The sequence below is a fragment of the Oreochromis aureus genome, linkage group 10 (assembly GCF_013358895.1).
Source record: "Oreochromis aureus strain Israel breed Guangdong linkage group 10, ZZ_aureus, whole genome shotgun sequence".
NCBI classification, from domain to species: Eukaryota; Metazoa; Chordata; class Actinopteri; order Cichliformes; family Cichlidae; genus Oreochromis; species Oreochromis aureus.
In genome coordinates this window covers 17,237,100-17,258,968 of record NC_052951.1, presented here as the reverse complement: position 1 = coordinate 17,258,968, position 21,869 = coordinate 17,237,100, and the positions used below count along the sequence as shown (strand labels likewise).

General features: G+C 40.5%; 1 protein-coding gene across 3 annotated transcripts in view; it reads left to right on the top strand.

Annotated features, from left to right (window-relative positions):
• The window catches only part of dclk1a (doublecortin-like kinase 1a), a 49,211-nt gene that overhangs the window by 4,023 nt on the left and 23,319 nt on the right, over positions 1 to 21,869 (top strand). For all 3 annotated transcript variants that reach the window (XM_039618423.1, XM_031729155.2, XM_031729157.2), the window contains exons 4-5: positions 12,575 to 12,674; positions 17,775 to 17,882. In XM_039618423.1, the coding sequence (XP_039474357.1) occupies positions 12,575 to 12,674; positions 17,775 to 17,882 (208 nt within the window). The remainder of the gene's footprint in view (positions 1 to 12,574; positions 12,675 to 17,774; positions 17,883 to 21,869) is intronic.

The window sequence follows — 21,869 nt, the reverse complement described above, 5'->3', positions numbered from 1 at the left end:
TAAGAAACCTCCTGTCGGGGATTAAACTCAGACTTTTGCCCAGTGCCCACTTACTCTGCCACTGGTTACACTTATGTTGGAGATTACAGAATAAATTGTGCTCCTGCCACGTTCAGCCTTCTGCAATTTGAAGTAGGCGTATTACGGCTATGCTATTTTTAGTTAAAGTATTGATCGGGCCTGTAGGCATGGTAACACGCACACTGCCAAATTAGCTGGGCTGGGCTGAGTGCAGATCCAGCTCCTTCGCATTTTTATGTCTGATTTTGTATGTAGGTGTCGGTTAATGCCTGTGGGAGAGTTTGCGATTATGTTATTAAGAGAGGAGAAAAAGGGGAGAACGTGGGATTCGACTGTAAGGTGGGAATTAATGGTGAATAAGCAGCGAGCAAAAGGGTTCAGAACATTTTTACTAGATAAGCCTGTAGGAAATTTAAACCCTCTGTCAACTGTGGTTAATCCATTTTAACTTGATGGCTACAAAAAGGGGAACTCATTAAAGAAATGTAACCTCAGCATGATGCAGTATGACAAAATCAAATATGTTTTTTTTAAAGTACCAATGAATGAACTATTATGTCTGAATAAACATAGGAGTAACATTTTGGAAAAATAATGGCAGGGGTTACCTAATGTACCTTTTGACATATCAGAAGTGTGCCAAAGGTAATTCCCTGAGTGTGTGTAAGGATAAAGGGACTTTAAGGTTTAAGTAGAGTGTACGCGCAGGTGCATGCTCGCGTCCTTGCATGGTTTTGCCTGTGTGGCCTGCTGAGCCACGTCAGTCATTGAGCCTACGGCAGAAGTAGGTTTCTGGGCCTTGCTGGCAGTAGCGTCGAGTCCCAACAGAGCTGCAGAGCCGAGAGAGAGAGAGAGCTTGTGAAAACCAGAGCTTGGGCTTCTTTTCTTCATTAACCCCTGTAATGAGGACAGAGTCAGTGCGGAAGGGTTTACCTGTACACGAAAAACGATCTTCAGAAGTTCAGTTCAAGGAAAAAAATGTACTGCATATAGATGCTGGTGAGGGGATGCATTTAGCTGTCAGTCATTTTGTTACACCTGTTCATTTCTATATGCGGGTTCAGGTGCATGTATGCATCTGTACCTGACTGTGTGCAGGTGTTTCAGGTCTTTCGGTTGAAATGAAAGCAATGGTCTTTGGGAAACGCTAGGATATTTCTGCAGTGCTTGTTATGTTAGTATGTTATGTAATCTCAAATAATAACATACCCCGATTCAGAAATACATAATACATATAATACAAATTGACAGCTATAAATTAGATCTGATTCTTAGTTTGAACAGGCATTAAGTAACACATTTCTGCACTTAGTGCCGCTAGTACATTTTAGTCAGTAATAATAAAGCATTGGGATGTTCTAAATCATGCATACCTACATGTATATCTACAGTAATGCATGTATGCAATAATGCATGCGATGGAGATTGGACAAGCTGTGAACTCTCTCCGTGAGCTCATTCCGCTGTGTTCATTTGGATATCATATTTCCGACTGTAATGCAAGAATCTAGATCAAGTTCCGACCCCCACTATACTGCTACATTGATTCTACCATGCTGGTCTCGTAGTATCTGATAGGTGTTATTTTTAGCTCCATCCTTTCACCTTTGGGGTTACCACAAATCTCCTATTTCTCGGCAAACTCTTAACCCTGCCAGTTTCTATGAAGATTTGATCTAGTTGCTTAGGAACCAGCAAACCTGATGTGATGTCATAGCACGGTGGGATTGTGTAGCTTGGTTGGTCTTAGGAGAACAGAGATGAGCCATAAGTGGCTTAGGACACGGACACGGCTGGCCTATTAATACTTTTGAGCTGTGTTTACACATATAGACACAAACACACACACACACACACACACATTATGTAGGACCCCAGCTGCCAGCCTTGAGCCTGCTGAGGCCACTTAAGCATGGATAGTGACACACACCCTTTTTTTAATGGATTCATCTAGATTTCTGCTCATGCATCACTGGCCATTAACTGCAGGCACTTGATGCTGATTACTCATTTCTAAGGTCGGTTGCATTCTATTATTCAGAGTCTCATTACTCAGACCCTGTAGTTTGTACCTCAGGGGGTTGAGCATAGCAAATAGTAGCATTCTCACATTAAGCGCTAATGCTAATGCTAAAACACGCATAAAAAAGGGGACGCTTACCCAAAGTAGTATAAATGTTTACAGAAAAGGTTTGAAAATGCAAAAAAAATATGCAAAACAAAGAGAAAACAAAAATGCTAAAAATAAGGAGCTGGCAAAGAGTTAATTAACTTCCATAAAGTTAGAAAACATATAATAATTGATAAATTAAGGAGCATAGGCTGATATGCAATTTTTGTTCTCTAAACTGAACAAGGTGGACTTGTTCAGTTTAGAACAAGTCCACCTTGTTTAGTTGGACATCATATCATATCATTACAGCCATGTTGCTGTAGGGTTAATGGCATCAGCGTGTCTACTTGTTCGTCCCTTCACTGCTTTGACCCAAAGTAGAACATCTCCAGAATCATAACATGGATGATTGTTACCTTTTTGCATAAATCCGGCTGACCTGCAGACTGTCTCTAGTACATCTTTTGGAGAACAATCTCAGCAGCTGGATGATAAACAAATACCTGTACCAAATGTTTAGTGTTTTTTAGTTTGTTTATTTTTAAACCAAAGTAAGATATTAAACTTGATAAAGAATATACCTTGTTAACATCAGGATATTAAGAAATCATTTACATGTTAGCGTAGTGCTCCATTTAGCCCAGGATAAAGCCTCACAGGCCTGCCTGCATGGCTGCACATATGTTGTGCACATATGTTCTGTACATTAAAGGTTGTAGACGTCTCCAAAATGATGAAATTATTTCTCCCTCTTATTTGAAATGAAGCTAAATTATAGAAAAAAACACAACACTGTTACATGTAAGTTGCTGTTTGCTGCCATTTAATTTGATTTAATTTAAGAGGTTATGCACTGTTCATCTCCTTTTCCATTATATTTTTATGTCAACCCCCTTTTACATTTGGTATTAAAAAACAACATAATAACGTCTCTTAAGGTGAAGTAGAGGTTATTTGTAGGAGTGACGAACTACTTGTTCACTATCTGCAGTGCAGCTCTCGCTTCTTTAACTGCATTGTTGGCTTGTTCTACTGCTTGTTGGCAAGGCAAAAGAATCTCTTATATCCTTTTATCGTCATCTTCTGTTTCCTCTGCAACCTCCTTTTTCGCCACCCCCCCTTTTTAAAAATTTCTCTCCACCCATGACTGCATCTGTTCTATTTGCATCTTCATATATTATTCATCCTCATCACCCAGTTTTCTATCCCCACATCTTTACGTCCTCTGGTCTTATATGTCCTCTCTCCTAACTTTTCTCAGTATGTCTTTCACTTTGCTGGCAGCCTTCCACTGTTTTCTTTTTTTCATGGCTGTCTAGTCTTCATTTAATTAGCACACTCGACATGCATCCCCAAATCCAAGAGGCTGCAACATATGGCATTGCTCTTTCTGCCTGTCTCCCCCACCCTCCGTTTTTTTTTTTTTTGCACATTAGTCCATATTTGTTTTGTTTTTCATCATTTTAATTGTTCCTGTCTCCTTTCTCCCTCTGAGTCTGAATCCAGCTCTGCAGTGACTATAGAGAAGGTGCTACATTAGTGATACTTACAGAACGCAAGGACAGCGATTATGTTATGCTCATATGCAAAGCATTAGATCTTGTTATTCTCTGCGGGGTGTATTTAATGTTGATGATGTCACTTTTTCTCTATACGAGGATCGTGGGAAGCAGAGCCCCCATCTGCTCCTGCTGTTCTGCTGAGTCACAGTTACTCAGCACAGTGTGTATATGTGTATTTGTTGCTAGTACATAATCAATTTGTTACTGTGGAGTGTAGTTGTGCATTCCCAAGCAGAAATGCTAAGACTATACTGCTGTTTTTGTGTGTAAACAGGCCGTGTAGAAGGCTGTTTTGTCAGGCTGTCTCTCTGTCCGTCTGTTTCCTTCTGGTTTGGTAAGCCAGTCTGTGTGTGTGTGTGTGTGTGTGTGTGTGTGTGTGTGTGTGTGTGTGTGTGTGTGTGTGTGTGTGTGTCTTGGTCCACCAGTGAAGAGTGACTGTAGCAGATTGGAGAGCCTATTGTAGTCAGAGGATCTGCTGCCAAATTAGGATCGATGGCAGACGTTTCCAGCCCTGGCAGACTGTTCAGAACTTAGTCACACCACAACTTTATCACACGTACACACACACACGGGGCATGCACGCACACACGCACATGCATATACATATACAGTCTAACTCATTCACTTCCTGAGTCACTCGTTCTCTAATCCGCCTCAAATGAATCTGCATTTGAAAGATTGGATTCCAGCTTCATGCTTTTGGTTGCTTGAAGAGCCGGACCGACACGTATCATCTGTCAGATTAGATTTTGTCTAATGTGACAGAAGATATATCTTATTTGAACAAAGCTTATCCAGGCCAGCTGGAAGGCAAAAATGCCATGCTTTGTTAATAAACACCTCAGAAGTTTTAAAATTGCAAAAGATAAATGTTAATGTGTGGCTAACAGAACCAAACCGTCAGAAGCAAAATCTTTGCGTCCTTTATAACCTGTATTTAATGCAGTAGTGGGTAGTCAGCACAACTCACTACACTTATTATTATGCATTTTTTTAATGGTGTCATTAATGTTTTTTAAACCATCATCAGAGCCTGCACTATTGCTCACTGTTCTTTATTTCTGTCTATCAGCATCAACTTCAGAGGTCAGCTGAGTTTAATCTGCATGTTGGCATCTTTATGTATATGCAGTATAGAGTAGTGCATGTTTGTCTTACCTCTATTATTGCAGTTAAAAAAGGCTGGAGTTACATTTTATTAGGAAGCCATATTGGAAGATTTGTTTAGCCATGGTTGAGTCAGTCAGACTTGGTCTGACGACTTATTTGTTCTTGATTTATTGGTAAATGTTTGTTTATCTTTATTGCAAGTAGCATATTGGGACCGCATCCTTATCCAGCCTCGTTTTGTATAATAATTAAACTGATTTTGAATCCTTACCACAGGTTTTATTTTCTTCTGTTAGTTGAGCAAAAGTAAGACATTTCAAAGCATTTGTCAGAAAAATTATGATGGAATTTCCATTTTATGGATTATTTGAGAGCGTGATCAGCAGATGAATCAACCATGACAAGAATATTCCATTTCAGCCCTCAAGTTTGTTCTGCTTAGCAGTTAGTTAGACTGCTTCCTGGCTGCTCACTTAATTGATCCCGTGGCACCCGCTTACTTAGGCTCTAAAAACGTGTTTTAGCTCATTAATTCAGGATACACTCGTATTTTTATGCATCGCACACACGTGCTCCTGCACGCGCACCCATTTCCGACTATTGGCTGAAACCAGTAGCCTGAAAGAGAAAGAAGGAGGAAAAACATCTTTACACAAATGAATGACAGTAAGATGCTGTCAAATTTAGAAAGACGTGCATCAAACAGCTTCACAAGAAAGTTTGCTTTCCCCCTGTGGAGGCCAGAAGCAGTTACATAAGCTGTTATGCAACAAAGCAGCCAGCCAGCCAGGCAGGCAGGCAGGCAGGCAGGCAGGCAGTCTGCTGCTCTGGTTTGAGGTGAACGCAGTAACACCAGCGCCAACTCAGCCTGCTGCACAGTTAATTGGCCTCATATCAATGCTGCTTTTTGTTTCTTCTGTTTGCTTTTTTTCCCCGGTTCTTCCTGCCATCCCTTGTTCCCCGCTCCTCTCTGTCAGTTCACATTCAGTTTCTGGTGAAACTGGGCTCTTCGCGTTGTGCTGATTAAATCAGCAGGAGGTCACGTGTAAATTCACCGTCAGGGTACGGACAGTGTCCTGATCTCTGTTAGATCACTGTCTCTCTGTCCTTTAGTCAGGTGGCTCTTTGTCTGCACTTCTCTGTGTCTCCTCTGGGTCTACGAGGACATTAGGAGGTGATTAGAAGAATAAGGAAATCAGCTTTAGTTGTTTCATGTGAGAATGTTTTTGGTGATGCTTTTGTTTTTTATATATATTGGAAAAAATAGCATGCATTGTACAAATATGAAGCAGTGCTGTGACCCGTTACTACTTCCTGTGCCAGTGGAGTTCTGCACTGCACTTAAGCGTATAGAAAAACAATAACTAGACATATTAAACACTTTTAATACAAACCAGTCACTGCTACTGCTTCTGTAAAATAACACCCATTTACACAGCTCCGTGTTCCCACACACACAAAATGTTCTTTATCTAACATGCAATTATACCAGTTCTGGTCCCACCCCTCAGCCACACATACTGCACTGCCACTGTGAAATTCTTATGATGTTTCTTGCTTCCTCAGTGTATTGCTGCTTAAATATTAAAGCTATGTCAGTCAGTGTCATGGTTTTTTCTTCACATCAGAGGCTCTGAATGATAGAAACAAACACTTTACCCTTTGTTGTTTCTGTATATCCATATCTGTGTCAGAGCATCTGTCTGTTAATCCATCAGTCTGTGTGTCTGTCAGTACCATCTGTCTATCCTCCCATCTTCGGTATCCTTACAAGGAAAGTTTTTTTTCAGAGCAGCGTGAAAGGCCCTGTTGGCTTGCTACGGTCGATTCAGCACCACAGACAGCTCCTCCTCAGTCTGAGACGTGGCATTTCCGTAGGCTGGATTATGTTGACCTCACCATCTATTGTGGTGCAAAAGATTAGTGGTTGAATCTTCTTTTCTTCTCCTTCTGCTGTTGTTTCTTTTTTTTATTCTGGATTTGTAGCCATATGTTTGACTAAGTTTGCTATCAGAGAAAGAAAAAACATTTTAAAAAATACCCAAAAATGAGGTGCAGGAAGGGTACAGATTCATTTGTATTTTTGTTTTCTTTCATAATTAATTGGGATTATTTCTGGTTCATAAAAGTCATTGAATGATCAAAATCACAAATTTCCACCTATGCTGATGTGTTCAAAAGCCAACAATATGAATGAGTGACTAGTGATGTGAAATAAAGAGTACAAACTAAGTGAAATTTAAGCAGATTTCAACCTCTTGTTTCCTAGTAGTAAATACAATTGCATGCAGCCTCACGTAGTTATACATTATCGTCTCTATCTATGATTGGCTGTCAGAAATTCCCACTAAAATGTGACAGGAGCTGACAGGTGTGTCTTCCACCTGTCAGCTCCTGAAATCAGACAGAGGGACATAAATAGGCGATCCAAATGAGCAGACCGAGAAGTGTTGTCACTGATCATTTGCTACCAGCATATGATTCACGAGAGTGGATGGAAAGTGAGAGCCAGACAGATGCTTTGATTTAAATGTGTGTGTGCATTTTTCCTTGCCAAATAAGCATTAACACTGTATATGCCATATGTTATGTGCGATCTTATAAAAAGCAGGATAGATGCTATGACTCACAGTAGATTAATCTGCATACTTAAACTGTTTTCATGTGTTTTTTTTAAATTCTTTTGAGTCCCAGATGTTCCTACTTAAGCTTTAGGTAGGTGAATGTAGGTGAATACTTTTGCATTTGTTTAATTTCAATTGTAGGTTGTTTTTTGTCATTACATTTATGTGCTTCAGTTCTCTTGATTCCAGGTAAATTGAGTCAATTTCTTTTTTTGTTTGTGGGATTTTGCATTGGCTGTGTCCTCTTCCTGTGATTATTAAACAGTGCCACCGTGTGGTGGCAGTTATTTCCCTGCCTCAGTTTCTCATCCACCTTTGCTGTGATGTTCTGCACATTGCATTAGCTGCGACACCGTGTAAGACCAAAACCTGCAGGTTTCCCCAAATATGATTTGTATTTGTGCTCAAAGACAAAATGAAAAGCAAATAGAAGAAAGAGCGAGGAACAGACACGTCATGGAGTTAGGTGATTCTACACTAGATGGCGTAGTGGCGACATAAAACAGCTTCATAATGGACTATTGGTTGTTTTATGCACGTTGACCGGGAGCTGGAGGCTTATTCTGCAAGGATTTCTCTAACAATTTTTTTTCCATTGTGGAAAATAAACAAAAGAAACAAAAATTTCCCCCCATTGTTATATAAAGCACAGTGATACCTATTAAACTGGCCTGTTAAGTGTGATAGCAGTGGACAGTAAAGGAAGAAGTTCGGGGTCAGGCCCATAAGGCCCAGCAAAGAATAAGCTGACATTTTTTTCCTTACTGGTGCTGAGCTGATGGGAAGATTATGAAATCTCCACACTCCTCTGCTCTCCTCTCACTGTGTTAGATTAGATTAGATTTAGATGAGTCTTTTCCTCCGGTGCTCCATTTCTCTCACCCCGGCCTTGTTTTAGCAGCAGTAGATGTTGTGTAACTGTGCTGGTTCTCTGGGAGAAGGGAGCATCAGAAACATCAAAGCGGCTTGTTTTGTCATTGGGCTCGAATAAGGGCTCGGAGCAGCAGTCAGGAATAGATCTCCTCCGCTGCCCCCCCTCTCTGTTTGCTTCCTGTCTAACTCGGGGGATTTGATGATTTGGTTTAATCTCTCTCTGATTTTGTTTTTCCTTTTGTTCTCTTTACCTTTACCAGCTCACTCATCTCTTCATCATCAGTTGATCTGTCTTCCTGAGTGTTTCAGAAAAGCACTTCTTGTCTCTCGACTTCTTTTTTTTCACCATTAACCAGGTCATGTGCCACAAGGGCGTGTTTCTGTATTTGTGTGAATGAAGCAGTGGAAAATCATGCTCATAGTAGATAAAATATTAATGCTGGAGCTCTCTTATCACCATGTACGCATCGTTGCAGTCAGTGTCATGCATCAACCATGCAACAGTGCCTTAAGGGCATCATCACCATGGCAGCTATACTTTTTCTCACAAGTCTCAGTACACAGTTTGTGTTTGTGTGTTGCTCATTAGCTGCCCCAGATGAAACTCGTCCTTATTTCCCATCCTTATCTTCCCTGAATCCTCATTCTTTCACTTATTTGTCTTATTACACTCTGCATGCTTTTCCCCCTCCATGTTTGCCCAGTATTTTTGTTGTTCTCAGGTTGAGATGCTTCGAATATCCTAATTTCAAATGAGCTTAAGGACTCAATCTAACTGCTTCAGAGCAGCAGATGTATACAGATATATACAGCCCTCTGCTCCAGTCCTGCACAAATTGATAGGAACAACAGGATGTGCGTCATGCCAATAAAGATCACAGACTTCAAAAGAGCCCAAGCTTTAAATCGATGAGGCTCAAACGAAGAGTCTTAGATGTCAAAAGAAAAATCTTTCCATTAGAGATGAAACAACTAGTGGATCAATGTTTTCACTGAACATTTAGCAGTTGTAGCTCCTCAAATCAGAGAGCATTGTTGGGTCATTTTCTTTTATATAGTGTACACAACATAAACATTGTTAGAAAAACTCTAATAAAGATAAACAAAATAAAAATATATTATAGATTTGTGCATAAAAATGCATATATAAGAGTCATTTCTACAGTCTCTGGTATGGATGAACACACAAAAATATACTGGTTTATATTGATTAATAAACAATTGTGCAAATGCAAGGCTGTACTAAACTAAAATCATCAAAAGGAATATTTATTTAAAGTAATTTTTCTATGTAAAAAAAAAAAAAGAAGTGCAAAGGTGCTGAGACTTGGCATGATAATTACTATAATTGCATGCAGTACAAAAGGGCAAAAAAGTAGAGGGCGAGGACAGTTTGGCAGTTTTTGCAAAAAGGAGAGAGCCACATGTGCTGGTTTATGTTATGCTGTCTGTTATACCTGGAGACAAAATCTGCGTGGTTGCACTTTTTTCCTGCTTTTAGGGACGTAAATGAGAAATACACAATATAACATATGGTGAGCCCATAGGATGGCAAGTCCATGTCGTGCTTTTGGGCTGTGCCTGGCGGGCCTCTTGGAGTTAGTTGAGGTGCTTAGGGCATCTGACTAGGAGACCTCCTTTTCACCTCCTAGATGAGATGTTTCAGGCATGTATTGCTGGGAGGAGGATGCAGAGCAGACCAGGGACACTCTGGAGAGGTTATTTCTCTCAGCTGACTTGGGAAACTGGCTCCTGTGGTTTCCTGCAGACATCAGTGGTCAGAGTGCACACTGCGACCACACATGCCGCATACAGAAGTTCACCACTGAGCCCATACAACCGATAGGGGACACTGCTCGGCAGCTGAGAGCAGCGCAAGATGGCTATGATTAATGAGAGCTTGCAGGTAAACCCTAACCTTGTCTTCACCACTCAGGTAACCTTGACACACCTACTGAAGGGTTCCCAGCAAAGTGAGCACTCTCACCACCTCGCCTGGCCTTGATTATCACAGGAAAGCCATTACGTCCAGTTGCTTCAGCTTATAGCAGAGCATCTTTGACATTTATTTCACCCTGTCAGATCAGTAGTCCGAAATGCAAAGATATCATCAGGACTCAGAAGCTCAACATCTCTCATCTCTCTCTCAAAAAAACAAGGTCACAAATGTGTTTGATTATCTAAACAACTGGCAATTCATTTTCTTTCAGTCAGCTCATTAATTAATTGACCAAGCAGCATGCTTCATTAGAGAGTGACTGATGTAACGTAGGCTGTGTAAAGACAGAGAGAGATGTGTTCATTGGAGCATCACAGGTGACAGATTCAGCTTGCTGCAACTAAACGTGAGTGTATGTGAGGCCAAAGTTTTGCCTGAGCCTGAAGCAGCCAATAACATTATCAGTGGCAAATTTTTCAGTAATATCTGTGCTTTCAAAGTAGAAGTTGTGCTCAGTGTACTGTAAGCACGAAATCTGATATCACTTTGAAAAAAATGTGAAAAATACTCGAATTAAAAATCTTTAGAGTTAGAGAAGTGGCCAAGTCGTCAGCGCTGACGCACTTGGGAAATGTTTCCGGCACCAGCATCTGTATCACGCCATCTTGTTAGGAAGTTGAGCCGCTCGCCCCTGAAATAATCACCAGCGCTATCAGGGGACATCAGGGAACAAAGCAATATGCACTCTGTTATGAAACTGGAGTAATATCATTTCCACACACACACACGCACACACACACACACAAGCCTTAATTTGAAAAGTTAAATGAAAGTGATCCATACTCCACAGAGAGGCTGTGTCTGAGATTAAACTTGTTTTCTATCTCCCCGCTGGCTCATCTGTGGGTCTACGGGGGGTAAAGCAGGACAACTCCCTTCTTGACACACACAGACGCACACACAGAGTGGCCTCTTTGCTGTTTATTTGGCATTTTGCTGATAATGCTGTTACATCATTTGTGACTTTCTTTTGGGGCACTGATTGGTGGCTAATGGGAATCTAAATGGATTCTTGGATGTTAATTGCCATGAAAATGCAATAACTGAAGCTTTGTGTTTATGTGCTAACTTCAGGCGGTGTTAAACTTGCATGCAGCCTAAACTATAATAGCTCCTAATAGGTTTTTGGTGGGAGATTTGTCATACTAGATGAATGAACTATTGTCTTCCAGTAAATCCCTTTCTGACTGTACCGTTTCCAGTGGAGAAATATCATTTGGAATATTGATGTCTTAGAATTGAAATGTGATGGTTGGCCTGTGGGGTGTAATTAAAGTTATTTGAGCAAGTCACGCAGCGTTTAGATCAGATATGGAATTAGCTGTTGACTAAATCAAATAGGAAAAAAATGAACGGTGGTGTGCTTTTCATCCTGTTTGTCATCATAAACAGCCCATTGCTGAGGTTTCTTCCTGGCAGAGAACCAGTGATCTTACAAATTAAAAAGGCAAATAACATCTGTCTTGTGCTGCAGCTGAAGATTTGTGAACAATGTGTTTATTAGGCATGTCTAAATGAAATGGTATCCATTCTGTAGAAAGCCTTAAAAAATAATCCAACACTTGCTGTGGTGTTAACCAAATCTGTGGCTTTGGTTTTAACTGCACATTAGGGAGCTCATGAAATAATGACAGCGACACCTTCAGAGTCCTTTTATCTGTAGGTCCGTCCACCTCATCCATCCTTCTCTTTGTTATTCACCACCATTTATAAGATACTGGCCTTCATTTAACCCCACTTGCTTCTCTGGATGTCCGGTGCATGAGCTACGGTGCATCAGCAAATTAGTGAGTCAGCAAGGTCCCATTATGGTTACTGATAGACTGATTAGGTGCAGAAGCAGCACAGCGCTGCTGCTCGGGGACTTGTCGGGAACATGGACTGTCTATAAAGAGGTTTGGCGAGCACACAAAATGAACCAAACAAAACCAGCACGCACACACCTCTGGTGTTCTTCACAGTCCTGGGGCTCAGTGAATGTGCCCCTTCACATGAGCACAGGCAGAGGAAGGCAGTGTTGTGAGCATGCACAATGCAGAGTATGTGAGTGGCTCTCGCAGTTTGCAATGTATACATACAAACACTATCACCATCTTAGCAGTAACTAAAGTAGACTATGTGACTAAATTTGCCAACCTGTTAGCAAATTGCTGTTGTCAGAAAATCTCATTTTCCTGAATAAAATGTTGAGCATTCAGCCAACCTTACAGCAAAAAGCTGTTAGAGCTGCTCTCGAACTTTGAACAAAAACTGAGCTCTTCCATCTTTTCAGGTGTCATGCCTGCAGGACTTCTTTGGTGACGAGGACATCTTTGTGGCTTGTGGACCGGAGAAGTTCCGCTATCAAGATGACTTGATGCTGGATGAAAGTGGTGAGAAGTACCTTCTCTTACATTTCTATCCTCATGTTTCCTATTTCATTCTTCCCTCCCTTCCTTACTTTCTATTTTCTATCAAATTAACCAACTCTTCTTTTACAAAAAAAAAAAAACATCAGTCATTTTACAAGTACTCTTTAAATGACCAACTTTGTTACTATTTGTGCTAGAGACAAACTGAAAATACTTTTGGAAAGAATAGAAGATATTTGGTGTATAATGGTAGCACAGAGCATTCATAAGGTACTGCTTTCTGAACACAGAAAGAAAAACAGCTCCTCCTTCATTAGCATAACTCCTCAACCACTTTAGGCTAGAGAGAAAATTCAAAGGATTCCTGAAAGACAACAATTATTTTGAATTTTTTCAGCCAAAATTACAAAATAAGTCCCGGGTCCTGTATGATACTTGGGTGATAAAGGGTTAATTACATGCATGTCATCATAAGACATTTCAGTAAATAAAATAAAAAAACATTACCGGTAAGTCTTTTTGGCAATTATCACATCTTCCCGGTTCAACCCTGTGCTTGATGTCCAACTCATTTTACATTTTGGGCCACAAACAGCCCACTTTGACCAGTGAAAGTCCCATTTCTGTCAGCGTAAAAGAAATTTAAGTACACATTTCACCCTGGAGATATCTTCATATAAAAACTGTCTGTTTATCTTCATGATGAAGAAATGCTGCTGACACTTTAGGTTAAAGTTGCAAGAAATAAATGTATAAAATTGCAATTTAAAAAAAAAAAGGTTTTGGTGGCTTGTTGCCCTGACTGTGTCCTAATTGTAACACAGAAGAGTTTTGCTAATTCACAGCACGATGTGTCTTACTAAAATAAAACAAGGTCTTTTCTGTCATTTAATTGTTTTTCTATTACTTACTGACTGGTGTTGTACAAATGTAGCAAAGGCTGTAAAACTAAAAATAAAAGCAGTTCAATGAATGAAATCTATGTCCTCATACACTTTTTCCAAACCATTGCATGGGCCAAATTGGAGTTTTTGCCAGGTCCATTCTGGCCACCGCGCCTCATGTTCGACACCCCAGCTGTAGGCTGTCTACTTCACCCTCTCCTCTCGGTCCACTGCACTTAAACCACCGTCTAACCTATTTTACCATTGTTCCTCTCCCTCTTTTCTGCCTGTCTCCCCACCGCTATCCACTCAGGATGTGTTCTGTCCTCACTTTACCCATTTGTGTGTGCTGCTGCCTGTCTCTCTCCCCCTTCCCTTCACTCCTGCCATTTAGTGCTCATCTGTATTCTTACCCTCTCATCTCTCTTCCTGTCTCCTACATGAATGAGTGTGCACTGGGTTTTGTTGAAAGGTTTATTCAATTTATTTGTTTCCCAGGTATCCATCCCACCTGGGTTGCAAACCTCCACCCCCTACCCTCTTTTGTCTCCCTTTTCCCCTCACTCCTCCTCCTCACTGTTCTTTCATTTGGAACACATTGTGCCTTCCTGCTTTCATTAGCTATGTCTTCCTTTGGTAACCTTCCTCTGTCTTGAGAATGATAACAACAAAACTTTCTCCTTCATGCGGCAAGTTTTATAAGCCTGTGATTCAACTATGTTTAATTAATTACTGACGATTGTCTCCATAAGCATTTTAAACCAATCACTTATAGCTAAGAAGCACCTCTTATCTGTGTGATGAAAATTTAATTATCTGCCCACGCTCGCTACAACTGTGTGTGAACAAAAAAACACACTAACAGCACAGCAAGCATGCCCACTGTTGTCCTTGCTCTTAGAGTTCGTAGAGTACATTAGTACATTTTCTAGTACATCAGGATTTGCTGTATTTTCTTGCTGGAAGAATACAATAGGGCCATTTCCACCTCAAATCTTCCTTCAAATTCGTTTTTGAGCTGTTGTTGTTAAAAGAGCTCCAGTCCTCTTCGATACACTGTAAATCTGTGGAGTTCAGCTGCCTCTGTTTTCGGTTTCTTTTCATGTATTCCCAGTTTGTCTCAATGATGTTGAAATAAGGGCTCTGTGGGGACCACAGAAGTGGTTGCAGGGCTGCTTGTTCTTGTGTCTCTGCCTGTATCGTAGGCTGCTGTCATGCTACTGAATGAAGACTAGTCAGACAGCTCCTTGATGAAAACACGAGTTTGAAGAATCCAGATATGTCAAACTCAACCCTGTACATCTCTAACTTTCACCTAAACTGCGTTTAAACTTCAAGCCTTGATTTCTGACCTTGTGTTGACTACTTAATGTGTGAAGGACATAAAGGCCTGGTAATGTAATCGTAATTCAGTTAATTATACTATAGTGATCTAAAGGAAAGTTTTAAGGCACCCATGTTTATATTTTGCTAGAAAAGTGTGAAATAGGTCCAAAGATGTATTTGTGCAAATACATTATAACAGGCAAAAAAACTGAGGTTGTATAAATCTAATGAGCCTGAAAGTCAATGTTTGGTATTCCCACCTTTATTCTTGTACACAACCTCAATGCTCTTAGGCAAGCCATCTTGCTTTAAGTAGTCTTCAGGAATAGTTCTCCAGGTGTCTTGAAGGATGTTCAAAGCTCTTCTCTGAATCTTGGCTTATTTTTTTTCAGTTTTCTGTCAAGATGATCTCACACTGCTTCAGTAATGTTGAGGTTCAGGCTCTGGAGAGGCCAATCCATGACTGATATAGAGTTTGTGTGTTTTTCTATTCAGGTGTGCTTTACGGCAGCAGGAGCGTGTTTGGGATCTTTGTCATAAGGCCTGTTGTCACTGATTTTCCGTACAGCTCTTGTGTAATTTGGCATCCATGAGTCTTTGTTCTCTATTTATCTTCCTTGAGTATTCCTTCTTAACAGGTACACTTCCATTGAGACCATTTCTGATGAGACTTCAGTGAACAGTAGATGTATTAACTGAAGGGACAGATGTTGTTGGTACAAAAATGCTATTTTAAGTCTGTCAAACTGTGTTATCTGTATTATTTTTCATAGACTCAACTAAAGAAATTGGAACAAATTATGTGCTTTGTTCAGGCTTCGAGTAACAAAGTGGCTAAAGATACTATTTAAAATTGATTCTGTGTTATCCGATATGTGTGGACACAACACTGGTCATTCCTTGTGTTATGTGCATTTTTTAAGCCTGAATGATTCATGGGTCAGTGTTAAGTTGCTTAATAATAAATGAATAAAAACATTCCTGTGAGAATGGGCCCGTACAAGAACTGGACTGAAAATGAGCAGTGGTAAAGCAGCCAATGTCCAAAGAAAAACTTTGAAAGACCTTCAGAAAGCCTGGAAAACTAAACCAAATTAGTAGTGGCTCAATACATGGTACCATATATCAACTGTCACTCCCAGTATTTCCCAAGAGTATGTGCCGCATGCATTTAAATGCAACACTTCTGGTTGCAAATAGCCAGATGTAACATTATCTGTATTCCAACAATTGTTTTGATAATTGTTGTAATCAAACTACTCCTTGTTCCATCCCCAACCATATCCAATATTTATTAAGCTTCAGTTTCATGTAACTTTTATTAAAACCAAAAAGTGCTAAAGGGTGTAATCTCTTAAATTTATAGGGAACATCTTCTTCATATCCAAAATGTTTCCACTAGTCTCGTATGAAAGGTCCTCATGTAAATATTGTGAATAACAGATTACCACAAGAAAATGTACCCAAAGATACCAAATGCCCTCTATGAAATGTTGCAACATGACCATAAAGGAATGAAAATGATCTTTTTAATAGATCTTACTGAGAATGGAGATTATACATTCAGCCTTTACCCACGTAGGATCCTTTAATTTCTCAATTAAATGCTCTCATGTGACCATTAAGGGGCAGTATGGTAATGTTCTCTAAACATCCCAAATGTCCTTTATGTAATGTTGCAACGTGAAAGTTTGGGCACAATCAACACCGTTAAAAACGTTACACAGATTCTTCTACATAGGTCGATTTTTATCCAGAGAATTCGTCTGAACCACATCCCCCCCCGCCAAAAAAAAAAACAGTGATTAAAACACAGCCATATCTAATGTTTTATAGACACAGAGCATGATTTGACACCTCATCATGCGCTGGCAGACAGAAAGCAAGAGGCAGAAATAGACAGACAGGAACGGAGAGCGACAAACGAAACAGACAGCGTAACAGAGAGACATCTGGAGTCAGAGCTGCAGACAACTTCGCCTCCTCTCAGCATCGCTATAATTATCGCCTCTGCCTCAGCTCTGGCACACTGTCATCATGTTAACACTCGGTATTGTACATTAATCACTGGGCCACAAACGTCTGCCACACAAGCAAATGCAAATACAGACAGACACACAGCCAGGCTCTCATATGCACGCACGCATGCACTCGCAGGCAAAAGCACATACACACACACACACACACAGACATGAGCACGGCAAGCTGTACAGTTTCTCTTTCCCACTGGTCTATAATGGTAATGAGCTATAATGGGGCTGGGTTAATGAACAGTGGAGGAGTAAAGTTTTGGGGATGGAGCCGACACGGAGCGTGTGTGTTAATACCATCACATGGCTCATTTACCAGGGCTGTGTGTGTGTGTGTGTGTGTGTGTCTGTAAGACCTCCGTGAGTCATAGCTGTCACTTCTGAAGCACCACAATAATTGCGTTTGGAAAACGAGCCCACTGAAGGTCAGGACTCGTTTTTGCAGGGGGACCTGAAGGTAAAACCAATTACAAGTGTGCCGATACATTAGTGGTTTGCTGTTCTCTTGCGTGGCTAAAGGTTAGAATCACTCAAAAATAATATTAAAACAGTAGCTGGCTTAAAATCCATAAACTTTTCATTTCAGTCTAACAGAGCTGTCGTGTTGTTCGAGTGCTCTGATGGTGTAATATTAAGGCTGTTTGTGTGCCACAAACCACAGTGTCATGTTACAGTGTTGCACACCTAATGTCAATTTATTTGGGCATGAAATCCTGAGTGCTGCAAGAAGGTAAAAAAGCTGCTACCTCCTTAGGTTTTGAATTTCTAAAGCTTACATATTTTGGATTTTAGCACACTGGATGAATACATAAAGGTGAGTGAATTAATATTTGCCAAACAGTCCCTGAACACCTCTATCTGTCTTCTCTTTGTGCTTGCAGAGAGTCGTATGATGAAATCATTGACCTATGGGAGGATGTCAGGCTCTTTGAACCGAGGCTCCCCCAGAACTGTTGTCCAATCGCTGCGCAGCAAGTCGCCTGCATCTGGTAAGACAGCAAAAGTTTCTGTCTTAATCTAGTCCTCTCTTTAAGTAGTTTAACACACCCTGTAAGTCATCCCCTGCCTTTTTTTTGAGCTCATGCATGTCTGCAGCACCTCAGATGCGTTCGCCGTGGTCGGGAGTTGTTTGTGTAATAATAGCTCCTCGTCTGATTGCTTGGTGTTTTCTAGATCGTCACTTAATCAGCATCTCAGCGCAGTATGAATGAACACGATGAAATCTGAGCTCTGTGGAGTGTCTCGCGGCGTACATATGTGAGCTGCGCCTTGTTGCTTGAATATGAATTCAAATGAGAATGTTTTCACAAGGGAGGAGAGAAAAAGGCAAACAGGGATGAGAGAGGTAAAAAGCAAAAAAAAAAAAAAAAAAGAGAGAGGGAGGGTGGAAGAAGTGAAGATGAGAGGGAAAGATGAACGGGGCTGGTGACTCAATCCTGCAGCTCCCAACAAGCCGTGCTTCACCTGACATACTAATGAGTAGCCCAACTCAAAACTCATCTGTTCAAATCTGCATATTCACTGTGAATCCAGTTTGTTAATTTTATCTTGTGCTTTTGTTTTATTGTTCTTATTTTGCCATTGTTTTACTATGTGTCTTCCTATTGTAAAGTGTCCTTGGGTGACTTGAAAGGCGCTCATAAATAAAATTTATTATTATTATTATTATTATTATTATTATTATTATTATTAATGAAATGTAATAAGCTTGCACTGGTGCCTGCTCTTATCGTTTGTGCCTGAGAGTCTGTCTAGAAGTCCTTTTGAGATAACAGCAGACAAAACGTGCGTGAAAACAATCATTCTGATAGATGAATGCAGCTTTCATTAATGCACCACAACTGTTTGTGTGTGTGTGTGTTTAAGAGACCAAACATTCATTCAGTCTGTCTCAGAGCTGGCGAGAACTTGATGATTAGTTTAGAGCTTTGAACAAAATCAGGCCATTCTTTTCCTGATTGCACAGCTTGAGCTTTGGTTGTGTGTAATATGCCTGGTTATGCAACAGTGCACTTAACTTTTCCTCCTCACTGTAATCATTTTGTGATTTGTACGCGTATAGAGACCTATTGGGTTTTTTTTTTTTTTTGGTAGGGGGGTTATTGAGTGGGTGATGCAACACACAGAAACTACTAAAGAAGAATTAGTTCCACCTGCTGCTGAAGTCCAGAGGCACCATTTATTTCTTTATTATTATTTTTTTATTTTTAACCTTAAATCAGTAACGTGACCGAAAGCCAATATTCGCTGCTGGATTTTTTGTTGACCTGAATAGGAAGAAGGATGTAAACAGCTGGGGTAAGGAGAGAAACTTCTGGATGCTGAAGGCTTGAAAACTTTGGGGAAAGGTTATGAGAGTGAGTCATACACCACCATCTGATCTCGCTGGCTGCAGCAAAGTCTGGAATAAAGGTGTATCCTGGTGTGTGTGTGTGTCTGTGTGAGAGAGAGAGAGAAAGAGAAAACAAGAGTCTGGCGGAGGGAGGGACTGATTCGTCTTGGTTGCCATGGGAACATAGCACAGTAGGAGCATGTAGCTACAGACACAATGGCCTGTGACAACCATATATGGCAGGGACTTCCTGTGAAATGGCCTGCAGAGGGGAGAGGAGCTGACTGACGCTCGGCCCTCGCCCTGACTCAGAACGTCCCTGCGTTTTTTTCACGTCGCCAAAATGTTCACCTTCTGGTGTTGCTTCCGCTGCTTAACATCATCAAATGTTCCCTGACTGGTGTTGACTGTTTTCTGTTTGTATTTACTCCCTCAGACATTGTTGGTCAGGAACAAAACAGCAGTGGAAACCTGTTGATCAGCTCTTCTGTCTGACCCTGACTAACCTTCTGCTGCTCTTTTATTCAAATGTTCAAAGCACATCGTGTTCCCTCCCCTTGAGGACAACATGTTCTGTTATAGTAGTGAACAACAGCTGATACTGCTGAACCAGGAGCACATTCACTTATCAATGTGTATGTTCAGTTAGGTTCATATTTTCTTTGGACAAAGACACAATTCTTGTAGTTTTCTGTGGATTTTAAATCAAACAATCACTGTGTGACTGAACCACAGACTTTCAGCTTTAATTCAAGGGGCTCAGCAAATGTATTCCATTAACTTTTTAGGAATCAGGTTTTTTGTATACACAGTCCCCAATTTTTAGAGGCTCTAAAGTAATTAGACATTTGTCTAACAAGCAGTTTAATGGCCACGCGAGGCCTGTTCTGTTGTTATTCCTTGAGCTCATTCCAAGTGTTAAAATTTGAGTTTGGAAGCTGTTCACTGGACCTCTCAATATGAGGTCTAAAGATCCATTCTTAAAAAGAAGGAATGAACTGGCCAGCTCAGCAACATCAAAAGACCAGAAAGATCACAGAGGAAAACTAAAGTGGATGATCCAAGGAAAAATAACTTCACAACATCAAGCCAAGTCAAGACCAACACTCTTGGGGAGATAGTATCATCGTCAAGGTCAACAATCAAAAGACATCTTCACAAATATAAATACAGACAATGTACAAGGTGCAAACTACTGGTTAGGTTCAAGAGCAAGACATCCATCCATGTTAGGCTTTGCCAGAAAAAATCCAAAACAGCCTGCACACTTCTCAAGCAAATTCTTTGGACAGATGAAACCAAAATGAACTTTTACCAGAATGTGGGGAGGAGAAAAGTAAGAGAAGGAGAACAACAGCTCATGATCCGATCCACAGTATCTGTCAAACATGGTGGAGTCAATGTTATGGCATGAGCATGGATGTCTGCCAGTGAAACCAGTTTACTAGTGTTTGTTGATGATGTGACTGCTGGTAGAAATGATAGCTGAATGGACTGTGATAAGGCGTACAGGGCTGTGCTCTGCTCAGACTTGAGAGCATGCTTTTCAGTTACTGAAGAAAAACTGAAGGCAGAGAGACCCACAAACACGCATCTGAAGATGCTGTAAAGGTCCAAAGGAAACACAGCGATGTCCGTGGGTTCTAGACTTCAGGCACTCCAGATTTTCATCCAAGCACTGAAAACAGTCTTTATATTTAAAATCATGTTAGTTTGTTCAATTACTTTTGAGCGCCTGAAAATGGGGGACTGTGTCAATGTCCAATGACATATGATAGGCGCTACTGTGATCAGGTCTCATCACTGGTAATGAAAATAAAGACAATGTATTTCATTAAGTTCAGTGGTGCAGTTTCCCAGTGTGTGCCGTCTCCTCTTGCTATGTGCAATTTGCAGGTTTAAATGGCATATAGGTTGTCTTCTCCTGACATCAGAAACATGCCAGGTTAATTCTCCTGTCGCTTTGTCCTCGGCTGCACAGTCCCAACACTCTGCATGGGTTAAATGTCAACAGCAAGCTTATGTACAGAGATCACTAAAACACGAATTGTCATCTGGGGTTTTGCCTAATATTTTGATCAGCTGTAAGAAATGTACTTTGTCAGAAGTATTACTACTGCTGAAATATTTGATCACAAGTGTTTCTTTACTCTGTTTTATATCATTCTGATCTGACACGTTAAGGTTATTGGACTGCTATTTACAGATGTCATGTTACCTTGGGATTTTTGGAAATTTTGGGTAATTATAGACTACAAGCATTTAATCAGTAAATCAAGAGAGAAATTAACAGATTAATTACCCGTGAAAGTTATTCTTAGTCCTAAATTAGAATAAATATAACAAAAACTGAGATCTGGGGAGCATGTGATCTTACATCATCAACACATTTTCTCAAAATAGAGACATTTTGAGCGGTAACCTGCTATTCCTGAGCTTGCAGTGTTTTTTTCTCCTGTTATGTTTAATCTTATGTCTCTAACTCCTCTTCGAGTTCACAGCCTCCTGATATCAGGACTCAAATTAGAGTTTGGTCTTTCAAATAAACAGTATGGACCAGAAAAGACATCACATTTTGGGCAGTTACATTCACTTGAAAGCCAAGGCTAATTTTCTCCATTGGAGTCCTGTGTGCACCAACGTA